Source organism: Tupaia chinensis, unplaced genomic scaffold, assembly GCF_000334495.1.
Source record: "Tupaia chinensis unplaced genomic scaffold, TupChi_1.0 Scaffold000256_1, whole genome shotgun sequence".
In the NCBI taxonomy this organism is placed as follows: domain Eukaryota; kingdom Metazoa; phylum Chordata; class Mammalia; order Scandentia; family Tupaiidae; genus Tupaia; species Tupaia belangeri.
In genome coordinates this window covers 2,436,113-2,460,015 of record NW_006159736.1, presented here as the reverse complement: position 1 = coordinate 2,460,015, position 23,903 = coordinate 2,436,113, and the positions used below count along the sequence as shown (strand labels likewise).

The 23,903-nt window shown below is 38.9% G+C and overlaps 1 protein-coding gene across 1 annotated transcript in view; it reads right to left on the bottom strand.

The window, feature by feature from the left end:
- The window catches only part of DST (dystonin), a 576,919-nt gene that overhangs the window by 223,985 nt on the left and 329,031 nt on the right, over positions 1–23,903 (bottom strand). Inside the window, exons 9-11 of the mRNA XM_014588047.2 lie at positions 23,700–23,866; positions 1,923–2,035; positions 1,717–1,823 (exon numbers count right to left, since the gene is read on the bottom strand). Coding sequence (XP_014443533.1) covers positions 1,717–1,823; positions 1,923–2,035; positions 23,700–23,866 — 387 coding nt within the window. The remainder of the gene's footprint in view (positions 1–1,716; positions 1,824–1,922; positions 2,036–23,699; positions 23,867–23,903) is intronic.

The window sequence follows — 23,903 nt, the reverse complement described above, 5'->3', positions numbered from 1 at the left end:
AATTAATATATGCAGAGTTTTGAATGTCAGAACAGATTTTAATTTACAGGCAATTTAAATTTGTAGCCACTTGAAGTTTCCAAGCTAAAGGTTTTAGGAAGATTAAGTTGGCAGCTGTATGCAGAGTTGCTGGGAAGAGGGGGAAAGATGGAGATGGAAAGATAGAAGAAAGCTATCATCCATCCTCCTTCCAGAGTGAAAGGATGAGAGGCAGGGGAGGGTGAAGGTAGTGAGAAGACAAGACAAGGAGGACTGGCCACAAGAAACATTCTGAAGCAACATTCGACAATGAACTGTGAGAGGGTAAGCGTGGGAACAAGTTGCTCAGGGATCCAAACAGGACAAAACCTTTGAGAGAAAGAATGAGAGGAAGACAATGGAAATCAGTCTATATACAATGGCACGCAGAAGTGATGGAAGAGACCAGAAAAGGGAGCTCGTTCACCAGGATGAGCTTCAAAGTAACACGGAAAAAGAGACATCTACATGGGAGTCTGGAGAAACCCACCAGAAAAGGGATTATTCTCAAATGTACAACACATACACAGTTTCCTGTTCTCTCCAGAAACACATAAGCACTTGTTAGCATGATTACTACAAAATGTGGGACTGAACTGTATTACACAAACCTTTGAAACACAGTGAACTAATGAAGAGCCCAAAGCTGTGTGTTAGAAATCTTGGCCTGCTTAGTAAGCAGCTCTGTTAATTTGGCCAAATCTAATAACCAGCCTCTGGGCCCCCCCTTTGAAGTCAGAAAAATAAGAGGCTCCCATAGGAACTACTTCCCATTTGCCACGCGTTTCACTGTATAAAGAGGAGAGGATGAGAGCCCAAAGGCTGGAATAGAACAGTTGCAGGCTACTGGAGTAACACTGTTAATAAGAAAACTCTTAAGTCAGTGATGCATAAATATGCAATGATATGGCAGAAGACACCACAGAGGATGGGAGGGCCATTATGTGAATGAATTGGAGTGTGTGTGTGTGTGTGTGTGTGTGTGTGTGTATATATATATTTTTTAAAGCCTTTGAGATAGTTTCTTAGCTTTTTAATTGTTGGTCTTTTTCTAGTAGTCTTTGTAAGAGTGGAGAATTAGTCCTTCTTTAATAATGTTACATATATTAAGTTTAAGATAACATGAGAAACCTTTCTTAAAATTTTTGTCAAAGTTTTCAAAAGCTATAATCCAGATCATGGTGTAAATCACAATGTAAGAACCTTTTCCTTTTAAGAAATGTAAGTGCTTGTGTGGAGTTAAGAAACTGTTGTACATTTATGACTTAATAAAATAATTCTAAAGAGGGAAGAACAAAAATAATCTAGCTAAATTATTCCATGGATCATATGAGTTAATGAACTTGTAACTGTATGGAAAGTGAGATGTTCTAGACACACAGAAGGACAGCAGACAGCAGCTATAATGCAGCAGCAAGCTAAAAATAAAAATCGCAAAATTTCAGTGGTTTATAACTTACTCAAAAAAATGACCTGTAACTCTGAATAGCCTTCTTTTTTATGACACACAGAAAATAATTTTCTATTTATACTTCAATTTTAATGATAAAAGGGTACCATAAAATTCACATAGTTCTAGTTTATTAAATAGCACATTGACCTGAATTCTTTAAATACACTGACAGTGAAAAACTGTAAATGGTACCATTAAAGAATTTGGTCCACTGGTCATTAATGAATGGAAAGGCCCCTACTCACATTTGCACTGATGCCTTCACCACCTTCAGGGACTTTCGGGAATGCATCATAGAGAGATGACACGTAAGTTATTACTGATTTTTCATCAGGTGAGGAGACATCAACATCTAAATACAGCAACATAGATGAATTAGTTGATGATGCTGATAGATTACTTCTGACCAGACTTTCATGCCAGTCCATAAATAGATAAGGAAACAACTCACCTTCAGGGTCCAGAAGTCTTATAACACCAATTTTCTCTGCTACATAAAAAGCATGCTCTAAATTTGCAAGGTTGCTTTGAACAGCAACAGTATTCATGTCTATCAGGTCCGGCCTAGGAAGAGAGTCATCAAGTTAATAAGTTTTCCCATGTGCCAGTTCAACGTTATATTTACATATGTATCTATATACCTAACAACTCCGGAACATATGAATACCAAGCCAGTGTTAAACTATAGAGATTTTCACCAAACATTTAAAATTCTCAGAAACTTCTGTATGCCAAAAACAAATGTAGCAAGGAAAATATAAAGACTAAGACACATAGTGGCCAGCAAGTGGTGTAGTGGTTAAGGTACTAGATTTCCATGTGGCCGACTCTGGTTCGAATCCCAGAGCAAGTAGCTTGAAAATCACACTGAGCACATGTGTGTCCATGCCCAAAACCCAGGAAGAGACTGGAGGAGAAAGGATTGTGGTGTGGCCATCCTCACTGAAAGGTGATTTCTCATTTTCCCTCTCACTGTCTCTATCCATCTCTCTCTGGTGAGCACATGTACGCTATGGCAAAAACCTTAAAAACAAAAAGATTAGGATATATATATAACTTCCAACAAAGTCTACATCTGTCTTATAATCAGAATATAGTCGTGGGCCACATTATACTATTTGCATCAATAACAGACTGCACGTATGATGTCAGTGCTGTAATAGGCTGTACCGTGTAGCCTCCAGCAGGCTCTATCATCTAGGTCTGTGGAAGGACACTCTATGATGTTCACACAACGATGAAATTGCCTAACAACGCATTTCTCAGCACATATCCCTGTCATTAAGTGACATGTGAATGTATACATGAGCATCTGTGGCATTCAACTGATTCATGCCCCACTACTCCAACAGCACACTTCCCATCCATCCAGCGTCCTTGCATTAATTCTCTCCCAACACAAACAGCTTGGCTCAGCTCAATGACATTTCACAGCAGCCCCTGTGCCAGGATGCCCTCTCTTGTCACTACCGTCTTCTATAATCCTACTCACCCTTCCCAGCAGAGATCAAGCCCTACCTCCTCTGTGAAGCCCTTATTAATCTTCCCTAACCCTCATTCCTTTCTCTGTACTCCAAACTCCTTATTCTCTTGGCTTGCACTACTCAATATGGCTCTGTGCATAATCTCATACTTGCTCGCCCTATTAATTCACTAATATGTACCTGCACATATTGTTTTTCCCAACTAATAAACTTTGAGACAGAGAGTACCATGTATTAATTCATAAGTTTTGTATTATATCTTTCTGCTGAGATAGAAAATGACGCAAATACCTACTGATAATTTGGTAAAGTAGGTTGGTTAGTTAGTAATTCAAATCATAAATCAATGGGTAATAAGTACTGGCTTATATCTTTATAAGCATGCATATGTGCTTGTATGTGTGCATACATACACACTTACACACCTCACACACATACACCAGACTTCGTCTCTAATTTGTGAGACTTACATGACATGCTTAACCATAGGGATACTTTGAAGCCAGTTCTAACTATATGAGAGAGAAAAAGACTCCTCATACCCCCATATATAGAGTGGCAAAATACAGTAATGGAAACTTCATTCAAGGTCAGACCAGTTAAGAACCTCTGATTTCAAAAACAAAGCATTAAAAGAATGCACTAACGAATGTGGGAAGAGAGTTCTGAAAACAGTAGCACTTACAACCAAAAAATCACTGAGTCAGAATCTGTTTATCAACATAAAGTCGATAAAGGAAGGCTGTCTACAATCTCCATAGACATTCTTATTTACTCAAAAAAATTTGGTGACCCAGAGGTGGGAGGGCTTAGAGGCAGTGTGGGAGGAATAAGATACAAATCATTTTGATTATGAGTTGGAAGACTGTTTACATGGTAACTCTGAAAAAATACACCGTCAATCTTCTAAAGGTAATCAGCAATTGTACTCTTACTTTTATCTGGTGAGAAAGCAGACTTCCAAAGTAATCTACATGTAGTTTTATAGCCCTTTGAAGTGTTCATGGCCCAGAAAGGTAGCTACTATTACCTCCACACTCATATCCCGGAGATTATCAGGAAGCTCTTTGATGTTTTGTTTTGTTTTTTCATTGCCACCAATGTGATCACTTAAAAGTGATCCTACGTTTATTATAGGGACAATAAATCCAATGGCAATAATAGAGGTAAATGACCTCTAAAAATAACACTTTTTTAAATTCACATAGAAGTATGTTCAAGAATCTGCCAAATTCAACATTAATAATCAGGTGTGTACAGCAGTCTAGACAAAAACAAATATCTAAAGTTCTCCCACTTAAAAAAAATTGTTTTGTTTCTATAAAGTTCACACATTTTGGTGAAATAAGAACTAGTGTTTCTGAACTGGCCAAATCTCAGAGCAAGAAACAGCAAGTTGTTATGAGAACCCTGCCATTAGCAAAGAAAGTAAACACTGAGTAATCCCAGAGAGAATGAATAAAGTCATTGAAGAATCAAGTTTTTTGACGAAGTGAATAAAACATAAAACTTCCTTCAGAATGACATAGTCATTTCAGCACAAAAGCTGCTGTATAATGCAATGAGTCTGAATAAATCACCTCTTTTATCTTGATATTTAACACTTTAGTGGAACACAAACTGCAATGGTTTTCTTCCGTTAAAAGACTGTGGTAGATAAAGAAAATTAGTTAAGCCAAAAAAGGGAAAAATTTAGAAATCACTATGAACAAGCAATAGCCTAAAAGTCTTCAAAACTGTGAGTCATCTTCTAACAATTCGCCCTTTTTAGTCTCAATCTGCCTTTCCTCTATTTGCGGGAGCACCCAGAGGAGGCCTGTGCTGTGTCCTGCCTACCTTCTTTCTATAGTCTCGCTGGGATATTCTAATCTCTAAAACCTCCAGCTTTTTTCCAGCTATCTTTATACACAGGAGTCATTTATTTTCACTCTAATGTTTTAATTTTACTAGAACATTTTCTTTTTGTGAGCAGGAGCAGGAAATTTCATTTTCATCTTAAATCTGACTAGCCAAAGAGCATGAGACTACATGGGAAGCGAGGAGAAGATGGTGACTGTGTTCCTGCATGACACTTTGGATGGTAGAGCATCATCTATTCTAATTTCTGAATTTTATGGAAACCTTTCACACCTAAAATAACCCTTTACCATCTAAAGTAATACAGTTTGATATTGTTGTTTTAGGAAAAAGAGGCTTCTCTCTTACTTATATATTTTTCTACAAAAATGTAATCTTTTCTAAATGACTCAGTTATCATGATTTGTGATGTTTTAATTATTAATTTAATTTATTATTATTATTTTTTTTAAATTTGTTATAGGGTACATGCACTCACCAGAGAAAGAAAAAGAGAGAGAGGGAAAGTGAGAAAGCAAGACACCAGGCCCAGGGTTTGAACCAAGGCTGGTCATGTGGGAGTGCCTCTACTACCATGCCACCTGATGGTCCCCACAAATTGTAATATTTTAAATACATATATTTGTATCCCAACTTTTCTTTCATAAATGAGTAAAAACAGCTTACAAAGAAATGAAATATAGAGATGATAACATAAAATTTTAATAAAAAGTATAAAAGCAAGAAAAGATCATAAGATAAACTTGAAAGTGAGACTAAAAAATGCAAACCACTTATATGTATGCTTAGGGCTCTTAACATATTCCAAAAACATAGAGCAAAAAGATATCCTTCCAAATGTCTTTTGCTATAATACAAACTAATTTTGTACACAAGCAATGTTTACATATAAAGCCACCTTAAAAAAGCATTCTCTCTAGACAAAATACAACATATGTATGAGGGCACTTATTTATATATAGGTATACATGTACACAGGGTATGAAGATCTCACCAGCTACCCTAACAGACTGCCAAAGCTAGCTGAACATTCAGGTTTCATAAGAGACTTCTTTGGTAAAGACACCTCCAAATAACTCCCCAGTCCTCAAGCACATTTTTAATACATTAGTTCATATAAGAATTAGGGAGGATTCTGTGGGAAAATATGATACATAGAGTTATAAGAGGCTGAAGATTAGCACAAGGCTAAGGCTTCCACATTATATCATAACAAACATCAATCCACTCAACTACAAGGAATGTGAAACAAAATTTTAAAAAGTACCATACTTAAAGGCATACTGGGTGGGGAACATGGGATGTTGTAATGGTTACATCATTGGGCTCCCATGTAGTCAACCAAGGTTCGAGTCCCAGACCTGGGACTCATACCAGGCATGTGTGCATGCATGCCCAAGATCCCAAGAAGAGAATGGAAGAAAAGGGACTACAGCATGGCCATTCCCCCAGGGGGTTCTCGTTTTCTGTCTCTCTGTCTCTCTCTATCTTTCTGCTGAGCACACATGCCCTATAGCAAAAACCTCTCCAAAAATAAAAAAAAAAAAAAAGCATACTAGGGAGACAGGAAGACAGCAGGTGGTATGGTAGTTAAGGCACAGGAGTCCCACATTGTCAAACAAGGTTCAAGTTTTGGACCTGGCAGCTTGAAAATCAAGCCAGGTGCATGTGTGTACATTCCCAAAATGCCAAGAGGAGAAGAGATTGTGGCATGGCCATCTCCCCTAAAGGTTGATTTCTCATTTTCCCTTTCTCTGTCTCTCTCTCTGGCAACAAGTGCACATGCCCAGTGGCAAAAAAAGAAAAAGGAAAAAAAAAAAAGGAAAGGAAAACGCTAGAAGCGGACAATTAATTAAAATTAGTTAAGATAAAGAAAAAAAGTAGCTGAGAAAACACATTAGTACTGATACAAGAATTACAAAATCCTGAACCAAAATTCTTACAGTACATGAAAAGACAGATGTGAGAGGTATCCAGTCAAGGATCAGTATGTCATTCTGAAGGAATTTTTTTAAAAACTATGAAACAATTAAATTCATAGAGTTTGGGGCCAGCAAATGGCATAGTGGTTAAGGCACTGGACTCCAACTGCGGTTGGAGTCCCAGACCTGGAGGTTTGAAACTCACACTGGGCATGTGTTTGTGCATGCCTGAAATCCCAAGAGGAGAATTTAGGAGAAGGGACTGTGGTGTGGCCATTCCCTTGAGAGGTGATTTCTAACGTTGTCTCTCTGTCTCTTGGGCAAGTGCATACACCCTATGGCAAAAAAATCTAAAAACAAACAAACAAACAACATAGACTTTGTTGGGTTGTACTGATTCTCAACTGGCACTCAATAACTATTTAAGTGGATATAAACAGGTAGGTTTGGCTAGTCCACATCCAAATTCCCTTCCGAAGCTTGAGAAAATTCCTTTTTAGAAGACAGGAGGAAAGCAAAGGAGGCAAGTCCATTTCCCAACACAAAAACAAAACAGAACATGTTTTTCCTGCTTCTTTTATTTGCTTAACAAGTGTCCACTGCATAGCTTACACCTACATGCAACACTCCCTGGCCAAGTCCAAGTCTTCCTGTACACTTGGGTCCACCATCAACTCCTCCAGGAAATACTTTCCTGGGTTTCCAAATGCTGTCTGCAGTCTCTATGGCTGTGCACTACCTTTCATTATAACTACACATCTCACGGTTCCTCATGTGGGACTGTGCAGGGCCTGTGTTATATGCATGTTTATATTCTCCATATCTGGAGTAACATCTGCCTCACACATGGACTTTAGAGGAATGAATGGATAAAGGAGGAATGAATGAGTTATAGAGGCTAGAAGGTAAAAATTCTAAGAGACATTTTCCTTTCCTTTCCTTTTTACTAATTTCTACAAAAGCAAAATCTGTGACTCCTAACCAGGACTTCAAGTCCTTATCAAAATTCACGTGGAACAGGGACCAGTAGTTAGTGTAATGGCTATGTCGCTGGACTCACACGTAGTTGACCGCAGTTCGTGTCCCGGACCTGGTGGCTTAAAACTCACACCGGGCACGTGTGTGTGCATGCCCAGGATTCCGAGAGGAGAATGGAGGAGAAGGGATTGTGGCGTGGCCATCTCCCCTGAGGGGTGATTTCTCATTTTCTGTCTCTCTGTTTCTCTCTGTCTGTCTGGCGAGCGCACGTGCCCTATAGCAAAAACCTCTCAAAAAACAAAACAATTCACGTGGAACAGAGTACATATTATCACTTCCCCATACCCTAAACAAGGACACACCCTTTTGAGGTTTCCCAAAGACACTTCTCTGCTGGAAAATAAGCATAGAGTACAAACAACAAACAGATGAATTATAAAGTTTCAAAAGCATAAATTGCTGCTTCTAGGTTTCCCTTCCTTCTTTTTTTTTTTTTTGGAGAGGCTTTTGCTATAGGGTGTATGCACTTGAGAGACAGACAGAAAGTGAGAAATCACCCTCCAGGAGGGATGGCCACGCCGCGATCCCTTCTCCTCTTGGGATCTTAGGCACGTACACACACGTGCCTGATGTGAGTTTAAGCCACCGGGTCTGGAACTTGAACCGCAGTCGACTACATGGGAGTCCAGCAACATAGCCATTACGCAACTGCTGATCCAGGTTTCCCTCCTTTCTTATGATCTCATGTACCCTCAAATTCAGATCCTGGTGACGTGGCCAGTTGAGATGTCTTAGATAAAATAATGACAGTAACAAAACAACAGTAGAGACATACATGTCGATATCTAGCGTGTGGTGGGCGATGTATTGGAAATTTAAAGGTATTATCCCATTAAATTCTTGCAACAATCCTAAGCGATAGGTTGTGTTAGTGTCCTGAATTTACAGATGAAAGAAAAAAAAAAAAGGTGAAGTAGAAGGAGGCTACATAAATTCCACAAGAACACAAATCTGATAAGTGGCAGTCAAGATCCGAACCCATTACATCTGGCATTATAAACCAAGAACTAACCAACCAGTAACATCCAATATGAAGTTGAGAACTCAAAATAAAAAAGACGTAGAAGAAATCATTTTTATGCTACTGAGAAAATGAGAATTATGATGGTAATTCCCAGAAAGGAACACAAAAACTATTTACCTGTGTATGTATATGTTGAGGTAGTGGGAAAAATGAATGATAAGACATAAAATAATGTCCTCAATTAGTACCAGACCCGTACTCATCAATATATACTGTTGATTCCACCAATAGTTCCCACACTTGGGATGTCTTTAGGGCCCAAATCCAGATCAATAGAGAGAAAGGCCTTGTTACCTGCATTTTAACAAGTTAGCCCCCTCTCCCAGGTGACCCTTCTGAAGCAAGTTTGGGAACTAAAGTTAGCATTCCTCCTTTCTGAACTGGACACAGTGGTGCATGCCTGTAGTCTTAGCTACTAGGCAGGCTGAGGCAGGACCATGAGTTCGAAGCTAACACAGCGCACACGCACATACACACACACACACACACACACACACACACACACGCATGCCTACTGCCTATGCCAAGCCAGAGACAGACACAATAAGCCTTTTAAACCCAGAGGGGGAAAAAAAAGGCACATTTAGTGTTGGAAAGGAGAGTTAGGGGATAAGAGTGAATGTGATCTTTTATGTTCGTTTAACTGTAGAGTACACTGTAAAATAACTAAGTCTGGAAAAGATAGCATTTGGTCACCGATATTTTTGAAAAACTGAATTTAAAAACCTAAAAGTTATATTTAAAATGTCTAAGCATCTGGAAGGGCATTAGACAACAATTTCCTCTCTCAATTTGAGGGGGGAAAAAAAGACAAAACAGAAACTAGAATGGCGGTTGCCAGGGTCTGGAGAGAAAGAGGAATGTGGAGTTGTTTGACGGGAGCAGGGTTTCAGTCGTGCGAAATGAAAAGCGTCCTAGAGATGGATGGTGGCGACAGCTGCAGAGCAATGCAAATGTACTTAATGCCAGTTAACCGCACCCTAAGAGGGGTTAGGACGGCAAACTTTATGTTATGTGACTTCTATGACAATTCTTTTAAATTTTTAATTAAAAAAACAATTTTTATATATTTGAGAGGAAAGGTCACACTGAGGCGTAACAACAACCACAAATAACAACGTTAAAATCACAGAGCTGTAACGCGGGTGCCTGCGATTCAGTCCTACGTAGCTGACTTTGGACACATGTCCTGCAACCTATGTCTCAGCAACTTCACAAAAACTGAAAATCAGGAATTACAGAAGTCAGAACCAGGATCACAGAGAATTCCAGTGACTCCCAGGAAGAAACTGAAAATGAGTGTGGGTGTGGGAGGGAGACCATTATAGACTGCAATTGGCATAAAGTTTGAAAAACCTGAATGATTGGCCCAAGGTGTCAAGAAAGGATTTTTGTGAAAGTAGTCCTGAAACTAAGTAAAACGGTAATGTGCACAGGCTATTAAGAAGGATCTATTGATAGAAATACAATGTAATAAAAATGTAATCAGAGAAGACATAACTTGGTCCTTTGGTATGCTACTTATAAATAATTCTTTCCAGTCAACAAAATAGCAAGTTCATTCATTCACTTAATGTTTAATAAGCATCTGTCATGTTATAGGCAGCAAAGCACTGAGAATAGTCCCTGGTATACACAGAAAACTCAGCCCCAAAAGGAAATTGGGAGTAAACAAAAAGAAAACCTGGTGAAGAGCAGCCAGGGTGACACAGAAACATGCATGAGCTCTATGGCTGCAGGGAGCACGACTACAAGGAGACCAGCACACAGACAAGGAGCCAGCATTGGGGTGGGGGGGGCGAGGGGGGTGGAAGCGGTGGGAGGTGGGGGGATGTGGCTCAGGATGGCAAGGGGCCAAGGTATTTCAGAACCTCAAGAACTTCTTAAAGGATTGTGGATTTTTTTTCTCAGAACTATGGAAAGTCATTAAAATGCATTAAGGAGGATTATAAGAGATTAAATGATCAGACCTAAAGTCAGATGGAGAAGAAATTTAAAGTAGTAAAAATACTCTCACAGAATTCAGGAAGGAGACCATAGTGGTTTACAGAAGAATGTGGTAGCAGTGGATCGTTCAGGAAATATTTAGAAAATTAAATGCACAGGATTTAAGTTTGTTTGTTTGAGAGATTTTTGCTATAGGGCATGAATGCTCACTGGAGAGACAGAGACAGAAAGTGAGAATTCACCCCCCAGGGAGGATGGCCACACAGCAATCCCTTCTCCTCCACTTTCCTCCCAGGATTTTGGACTTGCACGCACACATGCCTGGCGTGAGTTTCAAGCTGTCAGGTCTAGGACTCAAACCATGCTCGACCATGTGAGAATCCAATACCTCATCGCCTGCTGGTCCCCAAGACTTAAGATTTACAGTACTAAGTATAGTGATGAAGACTGCAGGCATGAATGAGAAAAAAGAGAAGGTCCAACGTGCAACCTTGAAAAACTCCACACTCACTGGTCTATGAAAGAGGCTAAGTCTGCAAAGGGAACTAAGCAGGATCACACTGCAGAAAGCAGCACCATGAAAGCAAAGAGAAAGAGTATCTCAAGGAGAAAAAGAATGTTCAATAGGGTCAAATGCTGAGAAGTAAATAAGATGAGACCTAAAAAATGTTTCCTGGATTTACCCATGCAGAAGTCACTTGTGACTCTAGATGAAGTGTTCCAGTGGATAGTGGCCAAAAACCTCTAGTTTGCAAGAAGCCAGATTAAAGTGGGCTGAGGAATAAGTATGAAGTGGGAAAAAGGACTATATAGACAACTTTAAGACAATTGTTTATTTCTTCCATGAGAGAGTGAAAGAGACAGACACATAGTACCCTTAACAGGGTCTCACACCATAATACATCCCCCACCTCAGCCATTCCCAGCATCATGGCCATGCATCCAGCGTGCACAAGTCAACCAGAAACAGAACCCAGGTTTTCCGCATAGCTTCCAGCACCGCAGAGTATTGTACCACCACTGCCATGCAACGGGGCCAAGACAACTCTTTTGAGAAGCCTGGCCTGGAAAGCAAAGAATAACATAAGGCCGTAGCTGGGGGAAACCCTGGGATTAAGGAAGAATGTTTTTGTTGATTATAGTTTTACTAACAAAAAAGGCTTAAAGTTAGCATGCTTAAAATCTAGTGAAAAACATCAGTTGAGGTTAAAGATCTGAGGAAAAGAGGTTTCTGAGGCAAGGGCTGAAATGAGATCCAGACAGAGCATGGCAGGAGGGAACAGGCTTTGGGGAAGTAGAGAGAAGACTCCTGTGTTGAATAGGAGCAAAGATGGCAAGAGCAGATGCAAATGAAGGTTGGTTTGTAGCTTTGGTAGCAAAAAGGAAGGCTTTCCATTCACTTAATCTGAGAGGAGGAGTCTTTTTGTCTTTTTTTTTTTTTTTTTTGGAGAGGTTTTTGCTATAGGGCATGTGCCCTCGCCAGACAGAAAGCAAGAAATTACCCCCCAGGGGGGATGGTCACACTGCAATCCCTTCTCCATTCTCCTCTCGGGATCTTGGGCAGGCATGCACACATGCCCGGCGTGAGTTTAAGCCACCAGGTCCGAGACTCGAACCGCAGTCAACTACGTGGGAGTCCAGCGACATAGCCATTACGCTAACTGCTGGTCCCAAGTCTTTTTGTCTTTTCACAATGAGAAAAAGGTGGTAGGAGTAAAAAGTGATATGAGGGAGAGAGGGAGTAAATACCACAAACAGAAAAAGACTGCTGGAGGGCCAGCCCTACTGCATAGTGGCGAAAGGAGCTGGATCTCAGGAGTTCATATTCTAACAAACATGCCAGGCACATGTGCATGTGTTCCCCAAATCCCAATAGGATGGAGAAATGGGGAAAAAGGAATTGTGGCATAACTATGCACCGTTTGGGAGAGGGTGCCCTCTCTCTCTTGCTCTCTCTCTCTCTCTCTTTCTGTTGCTTTCTGGTGAGTTCGCCCCCACTTAGCCATTAAAGAAGAAATTATAAAAGAAAAAAGAAAAGAAGAAAGAAGATAAAAGAAAGAAAAAGAAAGAAAAGAAAAAGGACTATGGATGAGAATATTTGAGGCTGGTGAGAATGAAGTCACAGTAAAATCGACCTGCCCTACGGTATGGCTTTCTCTAGCATGCTTCACTGCTTGGGAACATGCACAGACAAAACAAATGACTGGGTTCACACAGGCTTCACTAGAAGAATAGTGTACACTCAAGTGTTTGCAAGCAGCTGAAAAGAGATTCTATGGAGGTGTATATATAGATGTGTGTGTGTGTGTGTGTGTGTGTGTGTGTATATATATATAAAGAAAACAAAAAAATAAAATAAAATAAATCCAAGCATCTGCCTAGAGACAAGTCTTAGAACAACCTCTATACTCCAAAACACAATCCACACCAAACACATGAAGCCACCTAACATCTGCTCTGCAAAAGATCACACAATAGGAAAACACATTCAGCATGCCTCGCCTAGCCTATGACAGCAGAGCAGTTACCATAACAAATTCCTGAAGATGACTGGTTTAATTCATGTTCAGGCTTGACATGTTCTTACTGCTCTTATTGGTACAAAAAGAATGTCATCTCGCCCCCCGCCCCCCACCTCCAAAGAAAATTCAAAAAAAAAAAAAAAAAAAAAAAACCTCATTATATGGTGGTCCCTTCTCCTGCAGCAAATCAAAATGAACATTCAGGAGACCCACACAGTTGTGTAATTGGGTGTAGATGTTCCTGTATGCTCATATTTGGGCATGTATCGTTGAAAGAAACAACACAAAGAACTCCAAGGTAGCAGTAAGTATGAGGCAATTTTCCCTGTCCTTAAAACTAGATGCCTGAGTTTATTTGAAATACTTTTTTGTTTTTTTCTTTTTTCATACAAGTTACTCTCTACTAGCAGGGCAGCAATCAAGCACAGGGCACTCTGTAATTTATAGCAAGCTTTGTTAGCATTTCAAGATTAGAATCTAACTACTTCAATAATTAAAAGATATTTAATGAATTATGACTCTCACTCCACAAAGAACAATAAACCCAGAACAGCCTTAATGACTTCAATAAATAGAGAAAACAGTACTGGTTTTGCTTAAGAAATATCTCCTCCGATGCCTATGTTTTAGTGAACTGCTATGAATAAACCTTACTGACTAGAGGATAAACATCCTTTCTCCTCCCAAAAAAAGAGATAGGGTTACACATTTTAAAAAATTATTTTATTTTATTTTATTATTACTTAATTGACCAGAGAGTTACAGAGAAAGAGAGAGTGAAAGTGAGAAAGCAAGCCACCAGGTCCGAGACTCAAACCATGGTTGGCCATGTGGGAGTCCAGCACCTTAACCACCACACCACTTCCCAGTCCCTCAACTTATTTTTACTCTGGTAGAAAAAAAAACTTAAGCTATTTTATATCATGGAATAAGACATGAATATGAATAAATAACATCAAAATAAATGAAACTAGTAGAGGGGCCTATCAAATAATAAAAGAGAGACATGCCAGCTGTTCCTATAAGAGATTTTCACGGAAGACAAAGGTAAGAGGCTATTAAAGAGAAACGTGATGAAGGAAAGTCATGCCATGTTTCAAAGCAAAGAGTGTATTACACTGAAGCCTACCTTCTCTAGAGCTTAACAGTCAGTGCCCTATGTTTAGAGGACTGGCAGTTGCATATATATAGGAAGAGAAACTCATGTTTGTGACATACTTCTTAAAACCCTGGCACACTGATAAATACTCTCTCATCCCCCACTCCTGGTATTCTAACTTTAATTTTTAAGATTTTTACCATAAAGCACATGTACTCAATAGAGACAGAAAGAGAAACAAAGAGAGAGAGAAAGCAAGAAATCACTCCTCCTGAAGGGATGGCCATGTGTCGATTTCTTCTCCATAATTCTCCTACTGGGATTCTGGGCATGCACACACATGTGCCCAGCATGATTGTCAAGCTGCCAGGTGTGAGACTCGAATCTATGGTCAACCATGTGGGAGTCCAGTGCCTTAACTACCACACCACCTGCTGGCCCCAATACAACATTTTTAATAACAAAAAATTAACAAACATACTATCCATCAGTAAGATACCATAGTGTTACATTCATACAATTAAATACTAGATAGATGATCGATAGATGATAGATATAGATAGACAGACAGATAGATAGATATAGATAGACAGACAGAATTAGATAAAAGACAAAGGGTGAGCCAGGAAGAGACAGACAGAAATAAGGGGAGAGAGAAGCACTCCCAAGTCGGGTATGGTCATGCCACAATCCCTTCTCCTCCATTTATCCCTCTTTTTGGGACTTTGGGTACCACATCCATATGTGCCCCATGTGTTTTTCAAGCCACAAGGGATTTGAACTCTAGTTGGCCATGTGGAATCCAGTTCACTTAACCACTAGGCTATGGGGCCAGCCCACTATGTGGCACTTTTTAAAATCACAGATGCAACAAAAAGTAGGACTGTGGTAAGGCGAACCTGTTATAGAAACAGCTACCAAGTTCATTGGGTTCCATAAGGTCAACAGAGGAGTCACCTTCTTAATGTAGCTCTGTCACTTTTTCAGTTTTGCTCCTCAAAAATGGAAGTAGAAGAATTTGGGCAACAGCTTACTATATAAAGCTCAAGGTCATACAATAATGAGAGGTTTGGCATTAAAGAGAATTTCTGTAAATTAATTTATTCAAGAGAGCCAGAAATGCACAAAGAAATATACGCAGGTATTCTTTCCAAATACTAAATGCCAAATTGTATCCACTAAAACTGCATGTTAAAATACACAGTAAAAATGGTTACCAGATATTAACTCATGCACCTCACTTGAACATAGATGCATTACGTGACAAGCTATGTACATTGGCTCTTCAGGATTTAAAAATGTGACAGGGGTTAGAAGTCACCCTTTCTGCCCTCAGAGTTCAACATTTTTAGTTCAATCGGTAAGGTAAGTAAGCAATTTGACTTTACTTCACAAACTAAAATGCTGGTGACTTTAAAAAAAATAAACAACTTTCCGGGATCTGTGTGTGTCTGACTCTGAGGCCACACAAAGCAGAGCCCATACCCATGAGTATGCACACACATCCACACACCTTCATACCTCTGAATTCTGCAGCCTGAGGAAGGGTAAAGAACCACCTCGTCAAGACTCATCTAATTTCCCATGAGAACATTTCAAACCCTAAAGGGCCTCCTCCCAGTATTAAACTAGTCCAATCCAGTTTAGCTACTAAAGGTGTGACTGAATCCAACCCTTGGACTGAATCACCAGCCTCCAGGCCATACTATTAAACAAAATGACTCTGACCACAGCCTTCCAGGCCAACTATCCCAATTACAGCATCTTTAAACAATAAATATAATAAAATACAACAGTCCTATTAAATTCTCGTTCAAAATGCAAACAATGAACAAAATAATTGCCATCCAACTACATATTTAGACAAGTGAAAGCTTCCTGGCTGCTTAATTAGAAAATATATAAACGGTATGCTCCTCCGTACAACTATATCCCCACTTTTCAGTCTTACTTAGTTAAATACAGTTAAAATATACCTAGGAAAAAAACGCCAGGGGCCTTAAAAAGAGATTTAAATAAAAAAATGGGATAAATTAAAAAGAAGAATAGGATGGGTAAAAGCTAGTGAGCAGAAATAAACTCTTTTCTAAATCCCCTACTTTGAGCATTTTCATCTTTCCATATCATTTCTGTCTTTCCATGTTGGGGTTACAGGGCCCTGCTGCACATTTTGCATTGTTTTTTGGCCTGCAGATGCACATTCATGTTCCCGCCTGCTCAAGCAGACATGTTTTCACACTGAGCACTGCTGGGCACCACATTCTGGAACTTGGCTTTCATTAATGTTCTAGGGCAGAGATCCACTTGGAGAGACAGAGAAGTAAGACAAGTCAGAGGCTGAACTTCAAGCCCCAGTCAGAGCTTTCTCTCTCTCAGAAAGAAACTATAAAAGAAACAAGTCAGTTTCACTGTTTTGTTTTTAATACAAGCACAACTGAGCCCTCTGCTTGTCACACACACCTCTGAAGAACACGCAGTACTAGTGGGAGTTTTCCCCTCCCCATTTCTCCCCTGACTCTTGGTGATCCACGAATCCACTGATGTTTAGCAGAAGCCCTTGGTTACTGCCTCTCAGTTAACTGGCACTTGGTCCTCTCCTGCTCTTAAACTACTTAGTCATCAGATGCCTTTGTGACATGGTTTTGATCTAGGTTAATCAAATTTGGTCTTGCTTTTTACTGTTTTGAGTGAAAATTAAGGTTAGGGGCAATTGTGAGAATTAGTTTGCTGATATTTCTTACCCGTTGGAGTTTTTAAAGACCTTATGATGCTTAAAAGAAAACGTACCCTATACAAACAGAATAAGCAGAAATTGGGGTCACATTTTCTACAGAATGGTGGCCCAGCAGTAATACAATACTCTACAAGGCTGACACATATGGGAAGGTTCTGGGTTCTCACCCAGAGACCTCCGTGAACACACTGAGTACGCATGGCCATGATCCAGGGCTGGCTGAAGGTAGGACTGGGTCATGATATGAAGATCCTCCTGGGATGCCTGCCCATCTGCCTGTCTCTCTGTCTCTCTCACTATCTCCCTCACTCATGGAAGAAAGAAAAAAAAATAAACCTTACAAAAAATAAACAGAAACTAGTAAAGATAGGTGGTATTGTTATTATTTGAATCCTTTCCATTAAAAACTGAACATACAAATTCAAATAAAATTTCTTAGAAGAAATTAAGATTAGAATTTACTAACATCAATTTAATGCAAAACATAATGCATTTATCAGTGACATTTAGGTAGAAGCTGTAGAACTATCCCTTGTAATCTCTTACACTAAAGCATATTAATTTATCATTTTATTACCTATTGCATAACCCAGGCTCTTCATCCACTTTGGAATGATATGACATACTAAAACAACAGAATAGTTAATTTGTGATTTTGCTGTTCCTTAGGGTAATTGTTCTAATGTTCTTTTTCCCCTAGGATGTTATGAGTTGTTGCTGATCTTATTTTCATAGTTGCCTAATTCTAAATTAAGCAACTAATGTTATTTCTCATTAATCTCTTACAGGGAACCAAGACAGTTGTATATGGTACTATTCATTTAGTCATTTCTTAATCTCATCAATACTTTTAATCTATCTTTTGCAGAATATCTTTAGCTTTTAAGGTTGTGCATCATGATTTTTCTGGTCAAGAGTTCCATTTCTTGAAATATAGGTTGCTTAAAGAAAATTATGCAAGTAGGAACACTGAAGTATATGAAGACTGGAAAATCCATAGCAATCACCTCCATTATTTAGAACTTTGTGATGTTGGGTATGATGATATGTCACTGGACTCCCACATAGTTGACTGTGGTTCAAGTTCCAGACCCAGAAGCTCGAAACTCACACCAGGCACATGTGCAAGCGTGCCCAAAATCCCCAAAAGAGAATGGAGAAGAAGGTATTGCAGTGTGGCCATCCCCCCAGAGAGTGATTTCTCATTTTCCATTTTTCTGTCTCTGTCTGTCCAGCAAGTACATGCATCCTATACCAAACTCTCTCTTAAAAAAGAAATTATGATGTCAAGTACTTTAGTTATCCTTTGAGCCTCAGTTTCTTTATTCATAAAAATAAAAGTACAATCTATTTCATAATATTGTGTTAATTTTAAAAACTAGCACAGGGCCAGGGTGCTGTGGTGGTTGAAGGTGCTGGACTCCCACATGGCCATCTGCTGTTCGAGTCCCAGATCTGGTGGCTGGCTTTCTTACTTTCCCTCTCACTCTTTCTTTCTCTCTCTCTCATGAATGCATGTGCTCTATAGAAAAATTTAAAATAACAACAACAATAATAATCAACTAAATAAATAGTTATTTAAAAGGAAAAAACACTAGCATGAAACCAGTAGGTATTGTGTGTGGTTAAAGCATTAGATTCTCACATGGCCAGCCACAGTTTGAGTTCCGGACTCAGTGGCTTCAAAATCACAGCAAATAGATAGATAGATAGATAGATAGATAGATAGATAGATAGATAGATAGATAGATAGTTTAAAAAAAAACCTAGCATATATCAAAATCTAGGACAGAAATTTACAACGTCAAGCATTTTGCATATATTTCTTAGATATCTACTCTGTGATACTTTCATTTACCCTTCATAGGTCATTTTTATTCCATAATGCCTATAATTACTCTTATCATACACATTTATCTTTAATTTTTATTTAATATAATAGTTTTTTGAATCACATTAATTAGAAAATTAAGTTTTTTATGGCAAATCTTAGAAAACTGGATTATTAGCAAAATACTGCTGATTGGGGTTAACAAACTATATCTTGATTTTTAAAAGTCATATTCTATGTGGAAACACTAATAAAAATGTATTAGATAGTACTAAATAATATACAGATTAAACTTTTTCACAGTATACTTTAAATTAGTATTAAATCTGAAGGATGTTATGACTCTGTTTCTGGTTCTGATCAAAAGTTCTGAATCTTTAGAAGACATTGTGATTCTTATTGAATCACTACAAATAGTACTGGATGATTATCATCATCATCATCATCATTATTATTTTATACTAGAGGGTGTGTATGAGGGTGGAAGAAAGAGCTTGGGCATACTGCAATCCCTTTCCCTCCAATTCTCTGTCCCTAAGGATCCTGGGCATTTGTGAGTGCACTTGGAATGAAGCCATTGGTGCTAGGACTGAAACCTCAGTCAGCCATGAAGAATGCACCTTCTGCACAGTGTCTTATCACTGTGCTAGGGATTCTGCCTTTGGTGGACTATTTTTTATTTTTTATTTTTTTGGAGAGGTTTTGCTATAGGGTGCGTGTACTTGCTAGACAGACAGAGAGAGACAGAGAGACAGAAAGCAAGAAATCATCCCCCAGGGGGGATGGCCATGCCGCAATCCCTTCTCCTCCATTCTCCTCTCGGGATCTTGGACACGCACGCACACGTGCCCGGTGTGAGTTTAAGCTGCCGGGTCCGGGACTCAAACTGCGGTCGACTACATGGGAGTCCAGCAACCTAGCCATTATGCTAACTGCTGGTCCCTTTTGGTTGACTTTTAAGTAAGAAATATTAAAACATTTTCCTACTAATCTCCAGAAAAATGTTCCCTGTTCTGTCTAGAGTATGAGCCTGATACATAAAGGTCACCCTATTTTTCCTTCCATCCACTGTAGCACTCACGAGGGTCCCTCTTGCTATGCCCTCACTCCCTTCTCAGGATTCTTCTTTAAAACACATTCCACATGGGGACCAGGAGATGGTGTAATAGTTATGTTGCTGGACTCCCATGTAGTCAACCGTGATTCAAGTGCTGGACTTGGCAACTTGGAACTCGTGACAGGCGTGTGTGCGTGCATGCCCAGGATCCCAAGAGGAATGGAGGAAAAGGATTGTGGCACGGCCATTCCCTCTGGGGATGATTCCTCTCTTTCTGTCTTTCTTTCTCTGTCTTTCCAGTGAGCACACATGCCCTATAGCAAAAATCTCCCTCAAAAAAAAAAAAAAAAAGAAATCGATATGGTAAGAAACCAAACCCATGTGCCATCATTGATTTTCTTTTTACTACATAAGCCAAATAAAATATAAAAAATAATAAAACTTGTGATCAAATATAAAAATAAAGTTTAATTAAGGATATATTTCCACAGCAAATCCAAATATACCACGAAATTTATGGTAACAGTTACCAAGTAAAAAACAAAACTGCTAATAAGACATTATTTTCTAAATGTGATTATTACTGTCCAATATCCAAATATCTACTCAAAGTAATACTTTAATTATTTATAACTTTGTCTCTTTTGTCTTTAAGAGTACCTCATGGCACTCAACAGTAAGAATTGTGTGCAGTTCCATCCTATCCATTTCATTCTTACACATACTGGAAGGAAAGTATGCAATTGTTTTCTTAAGTAAAGAAAGGCCAGAGGACTTTAAATATATAGTTTTATAGATGAAAGGTTTCTTCTAGTGAAAGAAACCACAGTAATATTTCATGAGGTACAGAATGACTTAACAGAACTTCAGCAACAAAGAAATCTCGTAAGCATTCAAACCTGATATGTGGTATTTCTACAGGAATTCTAACAAAAGAAAACAAAGCTAATTAGAAAACCAAAGTTTAAGCTAAACAATTTTCTAAAAGATCTAACTGCCGAGATAAAAGTTCCAAACACTTATTATGTGAAAATGTGAAAAGAAAGTGATCATCTCCAAACAGAAGGAGAGCCCTCTTCAGCATTCAAGCATACTGTCACCCTGGTCTTGGAATTTCTGATTTAAAGAACTGGAAGAATAAATAAATCTCTGTTGTTCAAAAAAAAAAAAAGTTCAAAACCAACAACATTCATGAGGTTCAAATTCTCACCTGAAGCAATAATCACTCTATACCTTTAAGTTTCTCTAGGAAATTTTTTGGGGTCTCTGACATGCTTATAATCCACTCTAAGTATTGAAACAATGTTCAGACACCACTATTTCTGAGAGTAGATATTTTTAAATTCACTAAGAGCTCTTTGTGTTTGTTTTGTTTTCCCTAACAGCACCAAGTAGAGCTTATTCTATTCTTTTTCTTTTGCGTTTTTAAAATGAATAGTTTGGGTGTGGAGTACAGTATGATTTTACATAGCATGTGTATAGCATGTAACAATCGAGTCACAGATACAGAAATGCTCCTCTCGTTCAACGCTGAACATAATGTTGTGCACATTTGATAACAGCTCTATTAGCTTGGAGGTTTTACTTTGTTTTTGCAGTACATACTGAATAATCTTTTTTTTTTTAACTCTGCTGTGGTATACCATTCCATACCACATTCTCTTTGTGTACATGTATTCTTGTGTCTGTAAGATTGTTTTAGAAGAATAGTTTTTGAATAGTTTGTTCTACCTAGAAAACTTCAAAGAAGAGACAAAGCACACCCTCAAAGATGAATCATGACATAAATCCTTCAGATAGCACAATCACAGTAGTTTTTTTTTTTTTTTCTTTTTGGAGAGATTTTCACTGTAGGGCGCGTGTGCTCGCCAGACAGACAGAGAGAGACATAGAGAGAGAAAGCGAGAAATCACCCCCCAGGGGGGATGGTCACGCCGCAATCCCTTCTCCTCCATTCTCCTCTCGGGATCTTGGGCACGCACGCACACGCGCCCGGCGTGAGATTTAAGCCACCGGGTCCGGGACACGAACCGCGGTCGACTACGTGGGAGTCCAGCGACATAGCCATTACGCTAACTGCTGGTTCCCAACACAATCACAGTAGTTTTCATCAAAGGCCACGAAGATTCTATTATCGTTAAGTACAGAAATGTGTCTGGCCACACAGCATTCTAATGACCTCAGGCTTGAAGTCACCTGGGAAGCACAGTATGAGGAAGGCCATGGCTATGATCACTAAACCCTCTTGGCACTGTGCTAGTCAGGATGATCTGGTACATTTCTTTTGACAAGTGTAGGCAAGCTAATCCTGCTTTTTCTTTTTCTTCTTTTTCTTTTGGCAACCTACACACACCTCTATTTAAATGTTGTTCCGTGAAGGAAGGAAACTAATAACGTATTTAAAATGAGGGGCTCTTGGGTATGGATACATGGGACATTCCTAACAGTTTCAAAGAAATTGTACAACTTCCAAAAATAAAAAGAGGGAGAGAGGAAAAGGTAGGGAGAGAAAAGAGGAGGCAAAGGAACAGAGAGTAATAGAAAATGGAATTTCAAGTCACACAGAGCTGGGTTTGAATCTTGTTCTGTACATTATAAGCAGTGTGGCCTTGGTAAATCTTAGGCTCCTCATCTGTGAAAATGGGACATTAACAGTGTATAATGGGAGTGGTAGAAAATTTGAATGGAATAATCTATGTAAACCACTGCACACGGAATGCCTACAAGTAGGAAGTCATCTAACCATTACTACAGTATTTTATGTTATTATTTTTATTGTAATCAATAAATTTGTTATTTTAATGAGTTCATATCTTAAACCTTATCTATTTAGGAATGCATTCAGTCCTTTGACAGTATGATATAATCTTTGTAAAATTAAGAAAACTATCTGAGATTAAGAAATACATAGTTTTCACTAAACCTATTCTGAGGACTTAGCTTCTTATAAAGCAGTGAGAACATGGACTCAGAAGCCAGATGCCTAGGTTTAAAACAACTGCCTCTTGCCGGTTGTGTCACTTTAAGCGGGTATTTACTCTGTGTCTCAGCTCCTGTCTGTTAGCTGGAGATGACAATAGGGATGTTGTGAGGATTAAGGAGTTAATATATGTAAATGGCTTAGAGCAGTGCCTGGCACTTGGTAAGTGACACTTCCTGGCTATGGAAGTGTCCTGTGGACTTGGTTGTTAAGAATTCTCACCAGGAAACTCTGTACCACCCCCAAATTGGCTGTTGCTAAACCCAGTTACTCAAGAGAGTAACTGGATCAGGAGAAATTATTTACAAATTTGTCAGCCACAAATCTGAATTAAACCCTTACATTCCTATTCAACAGTTTCCTACAGACACAGTCTTGGTCAACAACTTGCAGATTTTACATATCAGAACTTACAATCCGTTAAGTTACTAGCGAAAGAAAAGTCATGACATATTTTCCTATGCAAAAATGCACTAAGACTTTTCTGACAATCTAATACGAAGACATTACAGCTGTGTTTGTGTGTATGTGTACGAACTGAAGTTTAGAGTGATAACCTCCGACCAGTGAGAATGTGAGGTTTTTATTTTGATTTGACTCTGTTTTCTAATTTTCTGCCGTGCACATGCATTGCTATAGTAATAAATAATAATGAAAGGTTACATTAAAATTTAAGAATGAAAGACACAGGTCTTTTATTTGTGTACGGGGAAAAGCCTCTTGATTTCCATACCTGTATTTATGAATGATGGCATTGAAGAGTTTCCCGTCTCTCCAGCAGGTAGTGAAGTTTTCACACCGTATTCCAGCATAGCCCTCTGTGGCCTGCTGGGTCCACAGCAGCAGTCTCTCCTTTGCAGACATATCCTCTGACTCTCCAGTAACATGGATATCAGATATCTGGATGTAAAAGAAAGTGTAAAACTATCAGGCAGGA